The 24117-nt window shown below is 43.1% G+C and overlaps 1 protein-coding gene across 2 annotated transcripts in view; it reads right to left on the reverse strand.

Moving 5' to 3' along the window:
- PAK3 (p21 (RAC1) activated kinase 3) overlaps nt 1-24117 on the reverse strand; it is a 314354-nt gene that overhangs the window by 43596 nt on the left and 246641 nt on the right. For both annotated transcript variants that reach the window (XM_069211402.1, XM_069211392.1), the window contains one exon: nt 5473-5521. In XM_069211402.1, coding sequence (XP_069067503.1) covers nt 5473-5521 — 49 coding nt within the window. The remainder of the gene's footprint in view (nt 1-5472; nt 5522-24117) is intronic.

The raw sequence follows: 24117 nt of genomic DNA on the forward strand, positions 1-24117 counted from the left end.
AAGACATACCTTTGAATTGCCTGGGTGCATCCCACTGCCATACCTATAGGACAATAACATGATTCTCCTATCTCTGTGGGGCCAAAGAGTGTCTAAGCTCTTCCCGTCTTTCACTACTTTTTCTTTCTGCCCAATGATGTAAACCTCGTGTGAGTCTGGACCTCTTATTTCTTCCACATATTTCTCAGAATGTTTGATTCATTTGACCCTCTCAACTCGCAGGAGTTAAATTGAGCATGGCTAACAATCTAGTCTGGACCTTTTATTTTACTAATAGTATACTATTACTGTTATGTCCTCCGTAGATCATTCAGGCGGTAACTGAGATGGGACCTGTGAAAATGTCAACATCAGAAGAGCACTCTACGGAATATCCATTTATTCATTCATTCCTCATTGTCACTACTGAAGAGCCAGAGTGAAAGAGTTCAGAAAAGCAGGAAGTTTATTGAAGATACAGGTTGACAATTACAGGCAAGAAAGGCACCCCACTCATCATGTCTCCCACCCACCTCCATCTACTAACTCCCAACACATTCTGACCAAGCCACATTCTACTCCATCACGTGCCCATGATTCCAACTCATTCAACCTCGCTCCACGGAGCAGCCAGCACGTCACCTTCTATGCATCATTAAATGACTTCCAGTTAGAAAACAAATTTTCCCTTACATTTTTTAGAATTTTGATCAATGTGAATTGCCATTACTTTCCTCTTTCAAGACGTCATCAATACAATCTTCAATGCACAGGAGATCCATTTTGTACAGTACTTCCTCAAAAGGATTTGCTTGATTTTCAGCTAACCTATCTTGTATAATCACCATGCTAGTAGTAGAATGTTGTCAAAGTGTTATTGGCATATATTTGAAAGTGCAGTCAGGTTAACATAAGTGCCCAGCATACAAGTATGTATGGTCACTGCAATACCTATCAACTCAAAGTGAAGGTTCTTCCACCATGAATTGGCCTTTTTCCCCGCTGATGAGAATCAATAAACATTATCCACCATCCACTCAAAACAAATCCCTCACGCTATAGGTCTTACCTTCGAGAGTCTAGGTGCACATTTTTTTACGAGTTATAACCCTCACTGCTGCGAATAAGCACATTTTATGATGTGTTTTACATTGCACTTTAAATATATACTTTCCAAAATAAGATATTCACTGCAGTTTTGTGTTCAAAATTTCTTTGACTCCAAGGCACTTGAAGAGACTCTAGCAAGGTCCTTTTAGCGACCTAAGCCCTTTGTAACGCCAATCACTGCAAGACCGTAGCATTTGTATAGAACACTAACAAGTGATAATCTAGGCACAATTTCTATATTATTTTAAAAATGCTGTGTAATTTTGTTTATTGCTAACTGTCATGGTTCACACACGTGGTTATGATGTATGTGCTCTTACTGACAACACACACATTCAATTCCTCATAATGCTGCCATCTATAACCAAGTCGAATGCCAGCTCTCAAGCTGCTTTAATCAACCTATCGCATCCTGGCACTGTTCAATAATTACAGCGCACAGTTCAACCGATCTGGGCCATATTGCTTTGCCTTGGGAAAAAACTAAATAATCCACCCTTGCCTGGACTTTGGCTGGTCCTTCTTATGGCTGGTGATGAGGGGGAGTTTATTCCAGTGGGTGGGTTGACGCACTGAGAAGGCTAGGTCTCCCAAGTGTCACACTGCAGATGATGATTTTAAAAACCTTCATGTTTATAAAAGCCAATGTGCACCACATTATGGATTTCTGAAAAACTGCACTGTTACAATATCTAACTTATTGAGCTAATGTAGCTGCCACTAAATTAGCCCATTGTTAATATGAATCCCAGTATTATAAAATGATCACTCCAAAGTTAGTTAATGCCAGCATCTCTTATCTGCTGTGCTATGAAACCGCAATACAGTGACCGCAAGTACAGTAAGTAAAAAATGTGATTCCAAACCAGGTGCTAATAAAATTAGTCCAGCACTTTTAGGCTGCATATTAAAGCAACTGTGCAAAATGTAGATAGTTTTCCCTAACTTCAGTCTGTGGGTCTCATGACAATAAATTCCCTCTTTTTGAGCTGAATCTCTTGGGTCTTATTCTGACAGAAGTGTTTTAATGGCCTTCATTACAGAATAAAACAAATCACATTTTTTCCTGTGTGATTCAGTCAGATTTAAGGGCAAACATCTCCTGAACATGCTTTAGTGGTGACACAGTTATTAAATTATGGGATGAAATAAAATGAGAAACACATAATAAGAACAGTGCCTGAAACATACCTCATAAAGCCGATAAATGGGCTGTATTAATGAAAGTTGACAACATTAATTTTAACCTCCTGCTAAATTAAAATATTGTTTATGAAACTGGAGACAGAAATAGCTGAGCTATTGATAGTTGATTGTTGAACAGTGGCAACAAATTACAAAGTTAAGTTTAATACTGAACAACAAAAATCCCTATCCATACAAACAAAAAAAAGTATATTTGCAAAAAAAAGGCTAAAACAGATACACGTACAAATATATAAATGTAATGATTTTTAGTGTTTCATATAATCTCCAAGTAGTGTAAGTATTACATGTTGCTATCATTAACTTTATTAAGCCCTCATTAAGAGTGTCCCGAAAATTTACAATATGAGTAACACCTTCTGTTGTCTCACATTTCGGACTTATAAGTTTAGCATTTTATGTGATCACACCCTGTGTAGACTGTGTGCAATAAAATGGCACTCCTACAACTGAACTCGTTTTGCAGCAAACAATAAAATTCCCATGGTATGCCCTAATTTGCTAGACAAAATTTGTAACAGGTGAAAATTGTTGTGCCAGATAAATTCTGAACACTTCATTGTCAGATTTTATCAGATGCAATAATTTTCACATTTAAAATAGGCCTTATGAATTAGTAAAAGGGCCTTTGTGTTACTCAACATTCCCTACTAAATGTGTCCTGAATCTCCCTAAGTGAAACCACATCACCCCCTAACTCAAGGAATTACACTGGCTCCCTATACAGAAAAGATCCAAGTGCAAGCTCCTGACCCATGATTACAAGTCCCTACACAACTGTGGATTGGCCTACTCCAACCATCACCTGAACTTCCATCAGCTTACCAGACACCTCTGGGACCCTTTCTTTAACCCTCACATACCCCCTCTTGCATCCGACGTAGCAGATGTGGAAGTTGCTCATTCTCCTACCAAGCAGCAAAGACATGGAAAAAGCTACATTTTCATCTATGGACCTCCCCATGTCTTCCAAAGATCCAAACGTCACTGAACACCTGGCTATTTGGCTAATCAACTGGACACTTCCAGTGCCTGGATACTCAAAGGTGACAAGTAGCGCTCTACAAGTCTACTAATTGATTGATTGAATATAAACAGATGGCAGGTCGATTTGGCCGTGCCCAGACTCATTCTCGAGCAGAAGATTACTCTATGCCGGAGACAAGCGATTTACTCAATGGCCCGTATTGTCAGTGAAAAACCAAGAACAGCTCACACTAACTTCTGCTTCACTTTTACCTCTAAGGAATTTCTCAAAGAGAATATGTCTTAAAATGCATATTAATTGAGATATATTTTAATAGTCTATTGTATCAACGTGTCGTTATATAAAATTCACGAACTATTAGTCTAGCTACATTTCCAAATATTAAAGTGCATATAATAATCACACCGTAAACGTGAATAAATGAAAGGGGTGAGTTTCGGATGGTATTAATGCCAAAATTAAATTATTTTAAGGTGTACCCTTTGCTACAAATACTACCATGTATGAAAGGGAAGAATGATGTGCCAGCTGAAGCGGGAAGGAACTTTAACCAGAAAAAAACTTTCTGACCCAGCAAACGTGGGGTGGGATTGGGAATGCACTTTCATCCCCGACAATGCTGGGAGAGAATGTGACCATAATGCACTTGAATACAGAAAGCCACACACACACGTTCATAGCATCTGCTGGGGCAGTAGACACTTCATGCACACATATGTATAACTGCACAACTTCTCAAAGCATTGCATGCAGTCCAGGAGTAAGATGGGCTATTGTCAGAGTTTTGTACAGCACATGCATAATGATGGAACACACACAGCACCAGCATCAGAGGTGTGTAAGTTGTAGAGCTGGCCAGGCACCGGAAGTGAAGAAATTATATTTAAAAGCACGGGAAGGATGACTAAGGAAAGCACAAGAACATACAGCCTCTCACCCACACAGCACAGGGTACAGAGGTTGTCTGCTCTGGAGGTGGCTGGTGTGGGAGATAAACACAGGACTACACATTCTGTCATGTCTAGTGCAGGATGGGTGGGGATTGCCACAGGGTGCACAGAATGTCTCATCTGGGATGACACTGCCACTGAGGATTAATAGAAATGCAGTCACCTCTAGGGCATGATGGGTTGGTATTGCTCTGTGATGCAGACACTGTCACTTCTAGGAAGGCACGACCACTGTGGTTTAACACAGACAGAGGCACAGACCCTGCCACACTGAGAGATACATTTGTCCGGGAGTATAGTGTGTATATATATATATATATATATATATATATATATATAATTTCACACCAAGCCACACCAATGGGTAGTGCCTCTATTACAAAATGCGTTAAAGTGTCAGTTGTTCTCCCATTCACGCAATGAACATCTTGGTGTATATACCTTTCTGTTTCCATACGCACATGCACAATATAGCCAGATAAAGTCCCAAGACCTAATTTCAATAACACACCAGAGGCCCACTAACTTTGGAATAAATATCACAATACTGTCTTGGAGGAGTGCGAGGGAAGAAAAAGCCTTGAAGGGAAGGGGTTGGCAGGAAAGGGGTGGGACTTTGGCCAGCTGAGTAGCTGCACCTACCTGTCCACAGCAAATCAAACAAGGATACCTGGTGCGGTCCCTTATACCTTAGAAAGGTTAAAACTCAGTAATTGCTGACAAAAGGGAGCAGCCTTCCTATGGGATTCTAGCTAAGGGTTTACCAGTTCAATATGGTTTGCACTGTGCGAAAAGTTCTCTTCACCGGGTACCCATGTGAAGTATATACCCTGTGACATGTGGCAGGCCACTGACCCTTATATCTATCTCGTGCTAAAAGCTCCAAAAATGGTTCACAATTACCCAATTAAGTTTTCGTAATTTACAGCTTTGTCTAAACAAATGTTTGTTAGAGTTCTAGCATCAATAGCTCTTGTGAATTAGAACAGAAATGTGATAGTTTTCTTAAGTCTTGACATGAAATTAACTCAAGATATAATATTGTGTTCAACACGATGCGCAGAGAGATGAAGATATTTGATGTTACGCAGTGTGGTGCTGAAGAAATAAATATTACGGGGACATCTCTTGCCACATGAAACACTTAAAAAGCCTATTTGACAGCCAGTTTGCTTTACAAGTATTAAAAGAACAGCCGTGAGAGGTACAGACGTTGGGGTACATGAAGCTGGTACTCACCTCTTGTCCTGTGGCAATGTCAATCGCTGTGTAAACGGTACCGGAAGCTCTGAAAATAACAGATAATGACAGCTTTAAATATGCTTCAATGCGCTAGAGCAAGTCTGAGATCATATCTAGGTACTTGTAGACGTTTTACAGCAGATTAGTTCCACATGTTTGTTTCATTTAAAATATATACCATTGGTTATTTTGGTCTTGAAAATGTCAAAATAAATTATTACTTTGGCGTTTATTGCAATAATAGGTATAATTTACTTAAGATTCCAAATCTGGAAAACCACAATAGGAAATAAAAAAGTAAAGAAAACACAAATAACCCAAAGTAGTTGGCATCACATTTGTAATGAAGTCAATGAGAGGCCCTCCACATCTTCCCACTCTGTGTCACCCTAGTTTGCCAAGCCTTGTTCTCTGTGGTCTGCCCTTCCTCTGCTTCGCTTCTCTACTCACCTTGAGATAGGGGCAACAATATATTGCCCACATGTGGAGTCCTCTGTTTTTAGAGGTTGTACATCACAGCAGAATTCCAAATGTAGTTTTGCAATAGAAAAGTGCCCCTTTTTTTATTGCACATTGTTTTAAATAACAAATACAATATGTATCTGTATTATGTTTCTAAAATGTATTACGTGCAAAAAACCTTTGTGATTACGTCACAATGCTCGAGGTACAATAATTGTACAGTACTGGAAGCAAACTTGAAAGACAGAATCATGACAGCAGCTGCTTATGTATGTATGCATATATGTATACATGTAGGCATGTGGGTACTGGTGGAGAGCAACTGTGCATTGAATATCCGTGCGAGATCGAGTTACGATTCAGGGTGGTGTACCGTGAAGCAGGGTGTGCACAGGTTTTGGATCCGGTGGTGCAGAGTTCTAGTGTTTCCAGGGAGGTGCATCTTCAACTCTTTCTGAATTGCAGAAGGGTTGGGGCACTTCTGATGTTGATGGGCGTGTTACTCCAGATCCAAGGAGCAGAGATTGGGAACAGTTTTCTGGTGAGTTTGTGTTTCCAATCTGGTGATGTCATGGGTTCTGGTGTATCTACAAGTGGTAGATAATTCATTTAGCAACGGTGGATCAGTGCACTTCTGGTGGCCTTCTACGAGATGCAGCTTATCTTGAAGATGGTTACGCTTGAAGAAGGAGCCCGTGTGGTTCCATCAAGATTGGAGTGATATGTTCAAACTTCATTAGGTCTCTGGTGAGACGTGCTGCCCCGCATAAGGTTCCTTTCAGGGGGCAGGGTAGCGTTGGGCACCAAAGAGGAGTGTGTTGCCACCATCTAGATGCAAAAGGTTCAAGACTTGGACGGTTCTCCTGAAATTGGTTTCTGGGAGGTAGTCTTTTTTCACTTTTATCAGGGGTGGTAGTTGGAACTCTTATTGGCTGTTTTTTAAGCAATGTGCTTCTTGAGGGTGACATCAGTTTCTAGGTTGTTTTTGCATTCAGTGTCAGCTGTGTTTAAAAAGAAAACTAATCTGCAAGTGCTTTGGAATATTCTGCAAAATACGAGTGGGGAGCTGCAGAAAATGGAAATCCAGCCCTCTGTCCTGCAGTCAGACAAACTTAATGCTACATTTAAGGACAACACCCAAATGTTCACCAAGAGGAAAAAGCTAGAACCTCAAATAAACATTCAGGAAGGAGAATAGGCATGCATAGAGGAGAGTGGGCTATTTATTAGGTGCATACGATCAGCTGTGGTGAGATTTGAGTGGTTTCATCTGATTTAAGACTTGTGAGGTTGCAGCAGCCACTAAAGTCTACTGATGGATTGCACGTTTGATGGGAGTTTTTAAAGAATTGAATTATGTCCCAGTTCCTGTTGATTCAGTAAATCCCATGTAGCACCAATGATAAAGTGCTTGTGTGAGAAAACATCAAAGTGTTTGGTCAATGCAGATGTGTTAGTTCTGCGTTGAAATACTAAAATGTGAATAAAAAGATTTAAACAACAAAAACCCGTTAAGATTCGAAAACATTGGCGATTTTACTTGCAAACTTTTGAGACTCAAATTAATTGCGCTGCTTCGAACTAATTAGATAAACCAGTTGACCAGAATAACTTTAACTATGTCCACTTTCTGCATCTTCATAGATCAGTATGATCAAAAGACACTGTTATATTAAGTGTATAAGGGACCATAGCCTTAATTCTTTTCATTGATAAGCTCTAAACGTCCAATCTCTGGCAGAATCATCTTCCCCACTGAGGTATGTCTTTATCGGACACCCATCTTTGAAGATGATGTTGCCCTTAGACTCTGACATTGTATTCATCTTGGGGCTTTGTGGTGAGTGTTTCTCTGTGGAGTTTCTCATACTGAACCTTCAGTGTGTGCTTCTTTCCTTCTGAAAGCCCAGTATCCATCCACGCATGGATGCTGATTCAGCAAGATGCCAGAGGGAGCATCTGCAGCATCTTACAACCTATAGCCACTGATGATATCACGGAGCAGCCACCGTGCACGCTTTAGCACCTCAACGTCCCTTCAATTACTGCTGAGGGGCTAAGAGAAAACCAAGGATTGCAAATTAGGTTTGTTCCGCTCGCTGCCAACATAACCCATGAGACCAGGAGAGAAGCAGGGCCAGCACCAGGGGTGTCAGGAGGTAAGTCAGGAGATGCAGCCATTAACTCCGCACTAATCAATGCCTATACATCCATGGCAGGCAGGATGCAGAGGAAGCATGACAAAAAACAAGAGCAAGAACAACATGGTGACGTACGGGTATATGCTATAAGAAGTGAAACTAAGAACCAAAAATATTCAACTAAAGCTTGAGGAAAGCACTGTAGGCGAACGTAAGGAGGATAACAAAAAGACAAAGGCTGCCAGAAGAAGATCTGATACAGGAATGGCGCGTACTGACAACAGTCAGGGAGAGGTAAGCAGAAGCTAGCAGACAAACTCAGAAACCACAAGAACATCTGACACAGGAAGGGCGCGTACTGACAACTGTCAAAGAGAGGTAAGCAGAAGCTAGCAGACAAACTCAAGAGGAGCAGAACAGAAGGGAGATAATTGTGCAACATAATTGCAGCCAGATTCACAAAGCCCTACCGGCAAGTAGTAGGAAACCTACGCCCATCAATGTCTTCCTGCATTTGGAGCAGAGATCTGACAGTAACGATTAACATATAATCCCAAAAGTATTCCTGCTACCAAACATTTACTCATGTGGATTTGGCATTAGCTGGACTCACGCAGTATGATGTATGGGAAGGTACATTTGACCACTCAAAACCTCCCAGTGCAGAATCTCCTCCAAACCACCTCAGTGAAATATGGCTGTGGCCAAACCCTTTGTATCTCTGGAATGGTATTTACTCCATCTTTACCTGGAGCAGTTGCATGTGTGTTACCAGGGAGGACACTACCTGCAAACTCTTATGAATACTAGAAAGCGTGCCAATGTTCGCTGTATTTTCATGCTGCCATCTCTCTTTCCCTAACACTAAGCTCAGCATGCTTGAATATCCACCACATTGGTGGATCATCTGCCCTTCGTAAATCTATTTTGCAAACTCTACTAATCATAATTCTATGATCTAAGATTTGCATTTTCTAATCATAAATGACTTTTTTGTGGATCAGTTACATTTGGGAGCACAAACTTTGGTAAATTAGACTTTGGCATTAGTAAGAGTGTACCCAGTTTGTGTAATACTAAAAATCAGAAAGTAGTCAGTAGCATTCAAGGCACTGGACTCCTCAGCATGAAGGCAGGGCCTACGACAGCTTAAGCAGTACTCTGCATACTGTGTCCAGAAGTGAGCAGTGGTCTACTGAGCGACCTTCCACGCAGAAAAGCACAATTTCACCGAAACTGGATGTTCGAAACCCAGATTGAAAAAAAACAGAAAACAGTTAAGGGTTCTGAGAATAAAGGGAATAGCTGTGAAACTATTCAATGGGATCACTGTACAAAGTAAAGAGAAAGAATACTGACATCTCATCTTGGAAAATGTAGCAAGAGGAGAAATGTGACTGTTTCCTAAGAACAGAAAAACCTGAGGGAAAATTAAGGTTAAAACACAAAATACCTGCTTAGAGAGATGCTCAGAAAGAGGAAATAATTTAAAGAAAATTAAAGAAATGTATGTGAACGATATAGGGAAAAAGGGGAGTTGTGGATATGAATGTGAAACCATAAGATGCACATACTGATTATTTATTGAAAACCAAGAGACATCTAGAGAGGAGGATGGGTAAACTGCATAACAGGGAAGTTATATAGACAAAGATAGAAAAAGTCTAAATTTCACAAACTGTGAAGAACAGAGCCAAGACAAGGAAGAAGCAGACTATACGTGTGTGTATGAGTGTCTGTGTGATGGGTAGTTATTACTCTGTGCAAATTTCTGTACACACAACTCTTCCACCGTTTATGTCTATTTTTCACTGGCTACCTATATCTCTTAGTGGGGGGCGGGGGTCTACTGATTTATGCCGGTCTTACCAAACATACCTCTATCAGTCTGCCCCATAAAAGGGCCTTTTGCTGTAGCCCATGTCACGCTGAGTCATTCTGAATAATTTTGCTTAAGTCAATTTCAGTTTCTTTCTCAGGGCACAGGTGCACAGAGACATGCACAGACACTGTGGTTGGGGACACACAGATTTCGTCCATGTGGAAGCTATGAGCCAAGAGATGAGAAAGCAATCACCGGGTGATTAGGCGACATGGACCCCACATGTGGCATACACATCGACACTGGTTGCATGGATGCTGTGACCCAGAAAATGAAAAATCGTTGACTGTTAGCAAGGGAGGGATAGACCCCAGTGCACGGAGCACATGGACTCTAGGTCCAGGGAAGATATGGAATCCAGGTGCAGGGAACATATGGACTACAATGGCTTGCGAAACCTACCGGCTGCACGATTAATAGAAACAGAGACTACAGGGGTGGGCAATGAAGAGCAATGAACGCAAAGAGTCCAGAGGCGGGGCACGCAAAGAGTCCAGGGGGCGGGGCACGCAAGGAGTCCAGGGGGTGGGGCACGCAAGGAGTCCTTGGGGGGGGGCACGCAAGGAGTCCTTGGGGGGGGGGGCACGCAAAGTGTCCAGGGGCGGGGGCACGCAAAGTGTCCAGGGGCGGGGCACGCAAAGTGTCCAGGGGCGGGGAATGCAGAGACTCTAGGGCAGTGATACTCAAAATACAGCCTGGAGGACACATGGGGCCCTCCTTATCTTCCAATGCGGCCCCCAGCAGAGGGACTAACATCAAGAAGTAAATATATTAAACAGCTACAGTTTATTTACATTAACTAAAGTAAAAGAGAAGAAGCAGATAATGTATCCTGTGCCACTTAACTTCAGGAAATCATTATTTTTTGTTTTTTTACAGACATTTTGCAACAAATGTGTAAAAATATGAAAAAATTTCACTAACATGCGGATGTATTTCACCTTAGCACATCAGATTGTATCTGTGCATTCAGAAGTATTTTTAAAACTGAGTTTTCAACAGTGAACATAGAAACATTCATGCCTTCGCCCACCCTGAAATCAATTCCAATAATGAACTTAAAAGCAAGTCAGTTGTCATACAGAGCCTTCTGGGTGGTCTCGGTTGTTATTATACGTGGACAACTTTATACGATATTAAATCAAACACAAGAGAGAAGGTTTTGTAAAGCACATATCCTGAACTCATGTAATTCAAAGTGCTCCTATATGTCATAACAAAGAAAAAGGAGACAAAGTAAAATTTGTCAATTGTCTAGGATCACACAATTTGGTCAAATGGGTAAGCCAGGATTGATCCATGTTTTCTAGTTTCATACCGTGCAATTAATTCTATTTTATTCCAATTCAATAATCAAGTTACTTCCTTTTTACACCTGAATCTCCTGCGCTAGTGATAGTGCCCTCCTTAAGCCCTCTCCTCACACAGCCCCACTTCCACCTCGCTGGCATCAATGCAGCCCTCGGGCACACTACAGACCACAGTTTGCAGCCCATAGAAACATGTTTACGAGTACTCATTCTCTAGGGGCAGGCAATGCAGACTCCAGTGAAGGGTAGCACCCACAACTCACCCCCGGTCTGCAAGAAACCCCATAGTTCATTCTATAAGAGCACACACTTCATTGAATCTCATACAAAATGCGGATCAAAATATGAGCAATTATATTAGGTGATTTTAATAAAAACATAAACATATTTAGCAACCAAATAAAATATGAAGGTAAACATTCAAGAAGCAAAGCAGCCTGATAATCACGAGAAACATATGGTGATCACGACTTAACCAGGAATAAAGTACAACATTAATCTCATCACAAATTCACAACGTTTATGTCACTGTCAACAAAACCCTAAAGTGGCCTAACAGGAAAGGATGCATATTAGTAACTAAATCCAGGAGAAGCAAAAAATGAAAAATAATAACCTCGAAAAGGAATTAAAGGAAAATAACGTAATTAGTTTCAATCAAGAGTCCCAGTTGTACAAACAATGAGTCACAGTGATGGCGGGCATTAAAAGTCATCCGATAAAACTAGGAAAGATCAGAGAGGGGTTGGGGATGCAAGTTTGAGGCAGAGGGTTAGACAGCAGCAGAGGATGTGCAGCATCCTCCAGTCTTGCAGGATGTAAAGTAAAAAAATCGAATACCTTCGGCCCTACGTGGATATGCCCAGGGTGCAACCCCCACCACTCAAAAGTAGCACAGAGTTACAGAAAAGCCATACAAAAGAAGCCTGCTGCAACCTCAGCATCGCAGAATGACAAACGCAAGTGGACATGTATGTGGTAAAAAAGGAACAATGATAAAATATCAATAAAATAAATGTAAGCAAAATATCACGTGAAAATAGATGCTAAGCTTAAGGTGAAAAATGTAGCAAACTCAAATTGTTTCAAACGTTGGCATTTTTTAAAGTAAACACTCATTTTCGAATCTAACCATTAAAATGTATTCTTTAAAAGTTGCTGCTTTTCCCGGTAGGCATTCTAATATTCATCTGCGTCCTGCCAACTGTGTTCTTAGCAGAAAAGGCCAAACGACTGTGGACCGGCTATTATCTTGGCAAAGTTCAGCACTAGTGGATTTCACACAGAGATCTGTCAATTTCACTTTCCCTGATTACCAATTAGATGCACTATACACCATTTAGAACTGATAGCTAAAACGGCCTCATATACACTGCACTAGCTTTTCTCATCTGCAAATCAGGCAATCAAAGATGGATGAAATAAATTCACAACTGTTGTATAATTTTGCTGATCATACGAGCAATAAACAACAAGGCCACTAGAGGCCAGTGTGACATTAAAGATGGAGAGTCGATTGTAACCTCTGCAGCTTCCTCTTGGAGCTGCATTCCTTCTTATTTCCGTCGCAGATTACTTTGACAGGTGATATCCCGGTCATTTGCACCCACGAACAACAGTTCAAAGGTGGCCAATTGAAAGCAAGAGATGCGTCAGGTTATGTTTAAATAAAGATCGGGGAAGATTAAACCGAGACGAGCGGGTATTAAAAAAAAGAATGGGTATGAAAAGCGCAGGTACTCCGGAATAAATGTGCTTTGTATGGCACGGCGAATCGCCTCTAGGTGCTCTACATCTTTATTATTTCTATTCAGTATTTGGGGTGCAAAGCATTTACACCGATTAACAGAAGCCTGAGGTACACCCTGGACCACTTGTATCGGCTGCTGTAGTCCCTGTTGCGTTTATTGCTCCCCTACATCCGCCCCACCACACCCGGGGGGATGTGGGAAGAGAGCAGCGCACAGCGCGTGGTGCCTCGGTCGGCATCTCCAGAAGTGAGTGATCTGTGTTCGGCCACTGTTACCGGCACTTATGCATTAGCTTAGCCAGTGTGACATGGGCCCTAGTGCCAGGAGAGAAACGGGTCCCCTAGCAGCTTTTTTAAATTATAGAATACAGCAGTATTCAGTGAGCCCCACGGGGGCCCGGTGCCGCTGCACCTGCTGCACCAGTAGAAGCTACGCTCCTGCACGTCTGCCCTTTGCTGCGTGGCTTGTTTACGCAAAAGTGGTTAAAGCTCGCTTCTGCCTTCCACAGAAGCCGGAATCTGCAGCGCTATCTCTGCAAAGCGCTGAGTCCTGGGACAGAACTCTACATTCTTTAGAATAAGCTTTTTACCCAGAGCACCAAACAGATCTCGGCTACAATATGTCCAGGGCTGACCCCTATCACTTCCCCGTAGGTCGCCTGATCATCAGGCCTAGCAAGACTGTGTCCTGAAATCACTGCAAAGTGGAGAAATCAAGCGCACGCACTCATCCAGCTACTCACGCAGTGATCAAATGCTCATCCATCCACGCATCTCTACACGAATGAGCACATTCATCCATCTGCTTGGTTATTCATCCACTCATCCCTCGTGCACCCGTCCACTCTATGGTCGACACGCGCCATTCACTCACTCATCATGCACCCACCTACCTACCTAGAGATGAAGCCTTCTTGAGCCACAGGCAGTCAGTGACCCACTTAGGCACTCATTAACCCATCTATCCATCACCACACCCTGCAGCAACCCTGCACCCACTCACTATTTTTATGATATATTATCGAGTGTTAAACCGATTCAGTGACTTTCTGTGAAGTGTACAAAAATGAACTGAGTTTTTGGTGGGTCTAATGAGGAACTCGTCTCGTGTAATTGAGGAAGAAATAGGGCAGCAGTGTGTTTTGTTTTCATTCATGTGCTATTGCGACTTTCTGCTCATCGTGCACCTTTCGAAGTAGAGTACGAGAGGGGAATCCTCTTAGAAATAATTGGGGTTCGTTTGTCCTAAAAGCTGGATGCTTGGGAGGAGGCATGAGGGTCATATTTCTTTGAAAAACACGAGGGCTGTATTCGGCGTCCTCAGGTTTGTTTCCGTCACTAGGGGGCGCTGTGCAGCAGGCGGACCATCTGCTGGGGGTTGTGAGTGAGCTGTATGCCTGGGTTGTGCTCTCAGGTGGCCGCATCTCTCCCTCTGTGTTTAACAGAACCTTATACCACAGGTGGCTGTAACATGCACATAATACTGGGAGCGGATTCCACCAACGCGAAGGGCTCTCGTGCACGGGTCACAACATGACCATAACCCAGAAAAACATGTGTTGCCCGCCATGAAACAATGTTGGAAAGACAGCATATACCGCTACAAAAACACAACTTACAAAGGGCTTCAGTGTCAGTGACGTCAGGCCTACTTAACCAACTAAAGGCCGCTTTTACGCATTTCTGTATGTGTGAGTGTGAATGCGCAGGAGTGTGAGAGCCACAGTGCGGGTGATCCAAGAGTTGGGGGGGTGTTTCAGAGACAACAAGCGATAACAATGGGTGTCTGTGTGAAATTATACGAGAGTGAAAAAGTGGGGCCGGAGTATGAGCAGCAATTAAAGGAAGCCAATGGTTGCCGGCGCCAGCACTCATTTTTGGGGTCTAGCACTTATTTTTCTTCATTACCCCGGTGGCCTCAGGCAAATGGTGAGGTTGAACGTTTTATGCGCACCTTGAACAAGGTGTTACGCATTGCTAATGCCAGTGGCCAGTAAAGCGAATATGCGATATATTTCTTTTTGAGATGCTACCGTCAGACTCCCCATTCGACAACTGGTAAAGCTCCTGGGCATGTTGTGTTTGGACGGCCTGTAATGGACTCCATACCCAATCACAGGACATGGGCTCCCAGTCCCATCGATCCTGTTCAAGTGCATACCCGCTGGTCCGCTACTAATGAATTTGCAAGCCGTCGTCGGAGAGCCGAGTCCGATCTGAAAGTAGGAGATAGGGTGTTGCTCAGGGTCTCCACTCCAGGCATCAAATTCCGCATGCCATTCGATCCTTCTCCCTGGATGGTTGTGAATCGACGTGGCTCGTTGGTGGTGGCTCGAAGAGGAAAGGATGTGGTGACCAGGAACGTATCGTTGTTCAAGAAGTTTAATGGTCCCATAAGTTCTCCCGTGGATGCAGAAGTCCATGCATCTAATGATGATCTGTCTTCGGTTCATAATAATGGTGGTTCCGATGAAGACAATATTGAGAGTCAAGTTGGTGTCCCGCCAAACGTTCCGTCAGGTGAAGCGTCCTCCCCTGCTTCACTTCCATTAGCGAGTTCAGGGTGGGCGGACAGTACTCGGTACCATCTGCGTCAGAATCCTGCACCCTCCATGAGACTTGGTGACCATTTTGTGGATGTTTAATGTGCGTTAATCTGAGGTGTGTGTAGTTGTTTTTTCAATTTTTAGGAGGAATGTAGTGTTGCGCCAGTGATGACACTGTGCGCCGGACACTGCCAAAGTTGGGTGGTGAAGAGGGGTGTGACCACTCCTCTACACCTCGTGGTGTTTCCCCCTGTTGAGGGGTTTGTATGATGGTATAGCCGGAGGTCATGTGACCCGGGAAATAAAAGGTCGGCCAGCCGAGGGGCGTGCAGAGTTCGCGCATCAGACACATCCGACTTCTTTATCTGAGTGCGGCTGCTGTGGACACGCGTCGGGCCGAGACCCGAGTTAAAAAAAACGCATGCGCGTGTCTGCAGTCTTATTTATGGTAGTGCCGTTCATCGCCAACACTACACAAGGGAGAGGAAAACACACAAAAGAGAAAGGAGGAGGAAGAGAGACAGAAATACAGTCACAAAGGGGGGCAAGCAGGAACCTGCAAGAGTGAGATTACGGGGGGCAGAGTTTGTGGAAGTGCGTTACGGAGACATTATGTGGAATCTGGCTACGCAGCCTTGGTATTTGGGGTACCAACATTTAATAGTGCAAGCCACGGGCTTCTCTGCAGATCTTTTGGCACCGGCACTCATTCTTTTACAAATTAAGCACTGAGTGTGAGAGACAATGTGTGAAAATGAGCGTGAGTGACAATGTGTGAAAATGAGCGAGAGAGCCAAAGTGTGAGTGAAAATGAGTGTGTGAATGTGAGTGCCAAAGTGCGACAATGACAATATGCGGAAGTGAGTGTGAGTGTCAGTGAGAGTGAGAGCCAACGTGTGAGTGACAATGACAGTGTGTGAAAGTGACCGCAAGTGCCAAAGTGAGCGTGAGTGCCACCAGGTATGAGTGTGTGGGTGGGATACCAGAAGACATCAAGGTCAGACTCTCAGGACACCCCCCCAACTCTAAATAATACTAGACAGCAACGATTTTAGAAAGGCCTAGAGCTGGCTGAGCAGAGCAGTGGAAAGGAATGACTTGCATATGTGTGTTAAAACCAGACACCACATGAAACTGGACTGGGCAAAAAATGTAATGTACCACCGGTGAGGAAACAACACCTATATTTAATTGTATCATCCAAAACTTCTGACCCTTTAATGGCGTCACAGGACTAACACGCAGCCCTTTCCTTGTTTATTCCTTTGTTAAGCCAGTCATGTCTTTTCACATACTGCTTTTTTCTTTCGCAGAAATTTCGTTTGCATGTAAATAGGAGTGTTCCAACCTAATGTGCTAAGCAATCAGCAGCAACGCTGTCAGCAGACTGAAAACAGTCTTCTTGCAGCTAAAAATAGCTACTTGGCGCTGCATTTCAGGATCACTGAAGTCCTCCAATAACCCGCCTTTGTAAACTGTGCGTGCTCAAGTCAAGACTCCACTGGAGGGAGCAGATCTCACTGGAATCTGGCACGTGCCAGGGACATTTAACGAGGTCTGTTCGGTGAAACCTTAATTAAGGGAAAACAAGCTTTCGGATAATACGCCACGAAGAGCTGGGTAATGGACGATTTATTCAAACACTGCCGCTGCAACGATAACATAAAAATATAGAGACATGGCCTGACCAGGTTGAAAAATTCAGTATTGAAAAAAATGCATAATTTGAAATATAAATTGTGAAAATTCACATCTCTTACCTTTACATTAAGAACGTTAAATCAGCCTAAATTCATTTCTATCGTCTTCTACATATGTAAAATTGTCCAGGCATGGATTTGGGTTTTGTTTGTTTTTTACTACAGCAGTTTGCCATTTGGAAACTGAGATGATCACTATTTATTATAACTGTTTTAAGAGTCAAGTGACTTAAGCATTTGCTGCAGAGACCTCCATGCGACCTCTAAGCCATAAAGGTCAACTCAGCGTTTCACCAATCAGAGATCAATAAAATGAACACCGATGAGTCGGGCACCGGAAACACTGGCTACGGTTGGAGAGGGATGTTACTGTCATGAAATGGAGTTGGTGCGTCCACCCTCCAGCCCCCACTTGCAGAATGCTGCACACTGGACTGAGTTCTCCACTATGGCACCTGCATCTCTCTTTCTCTCAATCTGATTGGGTGGGGATCAGCCAATCAATGTAGCGGAAGCCCATGGCCCCAACAAGACAGGAGGCCACAGGCTCTCCCAAAGGGAATGGTCAGGGAAGGTAGTTTTTATTGGAAATCAGAGGACAGAAGAGAGCCAATCCACAACCGTTCAGGGGGGACCTCATTGAGTCCAAGGCCAATGAATATCCGTGTAAACCGGGAGACGCCTGGTCCCTTATCAAATTCTACAGGTGGGTCCATCATTTTGAGTTACGCCACAAGAGCCAATCCAAACACTACGCAAAATCGGACTGTAGCCGTGTGCCAGTCGTCTATCAAGATTATTTTGTTTGTCCTGTCAGCATTAAGGTACTTAAGGCATCAACTTGCATGGGAGCCAATGGAAGTATTTAAAAAACATACATAAATATACATCTCTAGCAATCTCGCTGTTTCTGTGCCTGCCAGTGCTTTAAATGGGCAGGTGCTGTCCAGTACTGAGTACCCGCCCTTTTTTTAGTTTGAATGGGAGACTGCCTGCTCTGGATACTGAGTACCAGCACTTCCATCTTTCCAGTTAAAGCACTGGGGTCTGAAAGTCACTTTCTGAAGATGTCTGATTAAAAAACATAGCTCAGAGAGTGTGGTGTGATGGATACTACTGCACTATAATTTGTGGGATACAGGGGTTGTGTGATATTGCTTAAACTGTATATGTTCAGAGGATGGACCTGCTTTGTTACTTATAGTGTTGCCTGGAAAGAAGAAAAATTCACTCAGACAGACCAGCACACACCCTACACGGACAAAGTCCCTTGTGGCACTACATTAATGGTCACGCACACTGACACAGCCTGTGTGGTTCACTAAGAATACTTCTGACAAGGATGAACATTTAGTGAAATTTGAGACAAAGAACGATTCCAATTCGTATTTTCGAGAAAAAAAATCATGTACATGCATCGCAAATTTTTGGGGTCAAGTCACGCAAATTTGGAGTTAGTGAACTTCAGGTCTTTACTTAAATCAATCTTCAGCATTTTGAATGCAATCTGATTTTTCAATATTGAATTTAAAGTTCTATGTATTTAATACCTTTGAATGTGGGTTTCACATTTTTGTTGACAGCCAGTATAGTACCCAAGAATACAAACAGTCTCGACAATGCTGCCAACGAAAGGGGACATACGGAGATAACATCCGAGGAGTTTTCAGGACCCATTAGCCACCCTTAAAGTCTCATTTGGGATCCTTACAGCTGGTGAAGCCACGCTGGAAAAGGGAAATTGAATATTTATTTCCCTAAAGATGAGTAAAACGAGTAGCAAATCTTGAGGGACTTTAAGTCATGCGTCCACTTCAAAGACTAGGGCCATGGTTTAGACTTTGTTGGAAGCCAGGGGTAGCCACTTTCCCCACCAGCTGGTTCACAGACAAAGCAGAGGCGGGGAATCCACCAACCTTATGTCTGAATCCTCACCACATCTCCTGGCTGCAGACCTTCGGCATATGCCAAGCCAGGGTTGGGCTCACTCACTGGCAGATTCAGTGCTAGGTGACAAATTAGAGAGGATAAGTGCTGGTGGTATCACCGCCCATTACCCCTTACCCTAACCTGACAGAATAGGACTTGTTTCTCTCATGTCAAGATGACAGGCTACAGGGAGGCCAATGGGAATCCATAAGCACTTTAAAGGTTCCCCCATTAAATCTCTAGCTAGGTCAATGGCTCGGTCCCTCATCTCAGCAGAACCAAAGGATATCACTCATGGCTATGCCGATTCATGGGCATCTGAGAAGACTTCCCCTGGAAAGCTTGTTGAAGCTGTACCTACCCCATGTCAAAATTAGGGACTGTGAGAGGGGCAAAACTATGGCTCTTTACATCAGATGCTCCAGAGACATTCATCAAGGGAGAAAAAAAAACTACGCCCATATTTAGGAGAACCTGGGACTTCATCCCAGGTACAGGGTGCATAGGTCTTGGTGCTACAGCCGAACTGGAAGCCACAGGAAATTGTGAACTTGCAGGTCGTCTGATCATCAACCATCTTCGATAAATAAATTAAATACATCTGTAATGGGCCAGAGGTTACAAGCGGTAAGAGTGCTAGTACACTCTTCTAAAATGGAGGTCATTAAGGATGGTTTCCTCCCCAAAAAAAAGTAGACAAGCCAGAAGCGCAGAGGTCAAGGGCGCATCTACTCTTTTAAGATGGATAGGAAAGAGTTTGCTATACATGCACTCACAGGCTCTACCAAGTTGTTCGGTGAAACACACCTGAATGCTTTCACAACGTAAATCTGAGTACACACACAGGACAGCAAAAAAGCTCCCAAAATATGCTTTTTAGAGCGGCTGCTAAATTCAATGATTTTAACAAAAAAAATTACAGTTTAGTGGTGTTACTGGCTAAGAAATGTTACAAGCGTTGAAGTGGATTAGCATTAGTGGTTCGGTAACAGATGTCTCCTCACTGGTACAGGCTGTATGTAGATTCTCACAAGAATGCCTTCATAGGAGGCGAGCCATCAGCCAAGAACAGATTTCAGGACCTGGGAGCATAGATTTGACCTTGCACAGTGATACATCAAATAATCTCCCTACCATAGTCAACAGAAAAAAACTAGGCCCAATGTCACTCAATAGACCATTTGGGACCCACAGATCTGAAGCCACCAATCAGCATTCAGTCTTTAGGTAAAGAGTACTTAACCAATGCAGTTAGGAAGATGGTCTAAAAATACTGGCCAGTTGAGTAGCAAGAATGCTGAACACTCCTATGCTACAGTATTATTTGGACCCCTCTGTTGGGTAGTAAACGTAGGCTATATTGTGGTGCCTTGCACACCTCACACCCACTGAACCCGCTGCACTGATGACCCTTGCGCCCCTGGATGTGGTAGTTGCATGTGAAGTACGCAGGACCACACAATAGCTTTGAAAGAAAAGTTAGGCCTCAATTACGCTCTGTTAATTAAATGATTAGGGTACAAACTTCAACCAGCGGAAGATATGCAAGGCCGGAACATCTTTAAGATTCATCCAATCAAAAATTCCTAGGGTGAAACAATTATTAGCATTATTCCCACTCTGACCAAACGCTCTCTTCTGATGAATAAACATGTCTTGAGCGACTGCACATTTCCCTCACTCTCCTCTGCAAACAGCATCTGCACACAGCATTCGGCGCTTCGGTGTCTCCTTTCCATTTATAAACAAAGATGCCAGGACGTCTTCCCGGCTGGGACGCCCCGCCGATGAGCACGCACAAAGCGTGGCCTTGTGCGACGCCGAGTGACGTCATAAGCCGCGGGACCATAGGCCACCTCGAAGCACAAGATGGGCGAATAAACTCACATTCATCCATGGCAATCACACCGCCCGCGCCACTTTGTTGTTCAGTGTCTAGAAAAACATTGAACAACACTGTTTGCTGTTTGTTCAAAATGTATGATAAGTCATTTAGGAATTGGAATGCGAAACGACTCAAATTTCCATAATTGGAATAACTTGCTGAAAATATATGGAATTTATAAGACCGCAGAACAAGCGTGTTTCTGAAGGTGGGTAAGAAACACTGCCCGGTGGCCAGCCTCAAGAACTCAGACCGAAAAAAAATAAGCGCATCAAGACAAGGAATGAAAAGAAAACGTAGACTAACAGCAGATAACATGAAAGTGATAACGCATAAATCGTGTGTCTCCTTGCACCAGTGATCTCAAAAGCGTGGGCGTATCTGTTGGCTCAGTGGGCTAATGAATTCACTTACAAGGGTCTGTGTTTGACTCATGGTCACAGATTCCAAATCAAGTGAAGTGGTTCAACTAAGTTGTCAATCCTTCCAAAGTTGATAAAATGAGAACCACTGAAGGTAACAAACATGTTATTCCAGCGCCAAGATTCTCTTCGGTGTGAACATGTGCTTTAAAGATACACATGCAATGCTATGATAAACCCCATACTAGACAGGTTACCAGTCAGAAAAAAATGGAAACTAGGACAAACTTACATGGGAAGTTCTACTCATCACACATTTTTATGGGCATTGAATGGTCCATGATACAGAACTCCAGAATCTCACAGATCACACTCATGTTCCACTACTTATTTCCCAGTTAATAGAGGCCAAAAGCGACCAGATCTATTAGGTCGTACCTCTAGGGAGACTTGGATCCTATAAAACTGTAGCACAGTGGTTCCCTACCTTTCAACTTCTTTGGACCCCCAACTTTATAATTACTGTAACCTGGGGACCCCTTCTGAATCATCATTGGAATCCGGGGACCTCCTGTCATAGTTTGGACTCTTACTTTAGGCAAGACTGCCGGTTTAAGGATGACAGTACTTATGTTTGTAGGCGACTATGCCTATCCTACAACAAGTCGCAGCTGTTGTTCCAACCCTTCCGGCTCACTAGCAGCACCTCACCAAAAACCCAAATAGTAAAAGGTGATTTGTGGCAGCCCTTATGCATGGACTCAAGAGGATGACATCTCTGGGAGTGTCGTGGTTAAACGGAGATTACCCCTTTCTCACAGATATATCATGTCTCAACCAAACACAGGCAATGACGAAGATGCAGTAAAGTTTCAATATTTTTTTATTTAACACAACTGCAATCTGCAATATGTTTCATGGGCTGCAATAATTAGGATAATGAAGAGTGCAAGAAACAGAATTGTAAAGACAAGAGTCGTTATTACAAAGACCCCCACCATATTGCAATAACACAAAAAGACATAAAGTGTGTAATATGTCCTAATACCCTATCATGATAGGCCTAACCTCCTACCTAAAGGAGAGCTGGGTATGTTAAACCTAATCTGCCAATGCCATGTCTATGAGAGGAGCCCCCAACCCTCATTACCTTGGAATGAGGTCTCTATCTCAGACTCCGCAGGGACACGAAGACTGAGTCAGCGTCAAGGCGACGTGCAGCATCGATCGCAGCGATGGTGGCTATGCCCTCTGGTCGGAATCCCTCTGATTTTCTGTCTAAAGTGTAATGTATTTATACAGATCCACCAGGACCCCTGACGTAGGTGTGCTCCCAAACAATAGATAACGGCATGCTTGGGGCGGCAATTAACCCCTTCGCTGCCAGGCCTTTTCCCCCTCCTGTGCCGAGCCTTTTTTTGGCTATTTGGGGCAGTTCGCGGTTAGGCCCTCATAACTTTTTGTCCACATAAGCTAGCCAAGCCAAATTTGCGTCCTTTTTTTCCAACATCCTAGGGATTCTAGAGGTACCCAGACTTTGTGGGTTCCCTTGAAGAGGCCAAGAAATTAGCCAAAATACAGTGAAAATTTAGTTTTTTAAAAAAGAAAAATGGGAAAAAGTGGCTGCAGAAGAAGGCTTGTGGTTTTTTCCCTGAAGATGGCATCAACATAGGGTTTCCGGTGCTAAGATTACCAGCTTCCCAACTTTCAGGAACAGACAGACTTGAATCAGAAAACCCAATTTTTCAACACAAATTTGGCATTTTACTGGGACATACCCCATTTTTACAATTTTTTGTGCGTTCAGCCTCCTTCCAGTCAGTGACAGAAATGGGCGTGAAACCAATGCTGGATCCCAGACACCTAAACATTTCTGAAAAGTAGACAAAAGTCTGAATTCAGCAAGGGGTCATTTGTGTAGATCCTACAAGGGTTTCCTACAGAAAATAACAACTGAAAAAGAAAAATATTGAAATTGAGGTGAAAAAAACATCACTTTTTCTCTACGTTTTACTCTGTAACTTTTCCCTGCGATGTGAGATTTTCGAAAGCAATATACTGTTACGTCTGCTGGACTCCTCTGGTTGCGGGGATATATAGGGCTTGTAGGTTCATCAAGAACCCTAGGTACACAGAGCCAATAAATGAGCTGCACCCTGCAGTGCGTTTTCACTCTATACCGGGTATACAGCAATTCATTTGCTGAAATATAAAGAGTGAAAAATAGCTATCAAGAAAACCTTTGTATTTCCAAAAAGGGCACAAGATAAGGTGTTGAGGAGCAGTTGTTATTTGCACATCTCTGAATTCCGGGGTGACCATACTAGCATGTGAATTACAGGGCATTTCTCAAATAGATGTCTTTTTTTACACACTCTCTTATATTTGGAAGGAAAAAATGTAGAGAAAGACAAGGGGCAATAACAATTGTTTTGCTAATCTATGTTCCCCCTAGTCTCCTGATAAAAATGATACCTCACTTGTGTGGGTAGGCCTAGCGCCCGTGACAGGAAACGCCCCAAAACACAACGTGGACACATCACATTTTTTGAAAGAAAACAGAGTTTTTTTTTTTTTACAAAGTGCCTACCTGTAGATTTTGGCCACTAGCTCAGCCGGCACCTAGGGAAACCTACCAAACCTGTGCATTTTTGACAACTAGAGACCTAGGGGAA

The sequence above is a fragment of the Pleurodeles waltl genome, chromosome 2_1, assembly GCF_031143425.1.
Source record: "Pleurodeles waltl isolate 20211129_DDA chromosome 2_1, aPleWal1.hap1.20221129, whole genome shotgun sequence".
In the NCBI taxonomy this organism is placed as follows: Eukaryota; Metazoa; Chordata; class Amphibia; order Caudata; family Salamandridae; genus Pleurodeles; species Pleurodeles waltl.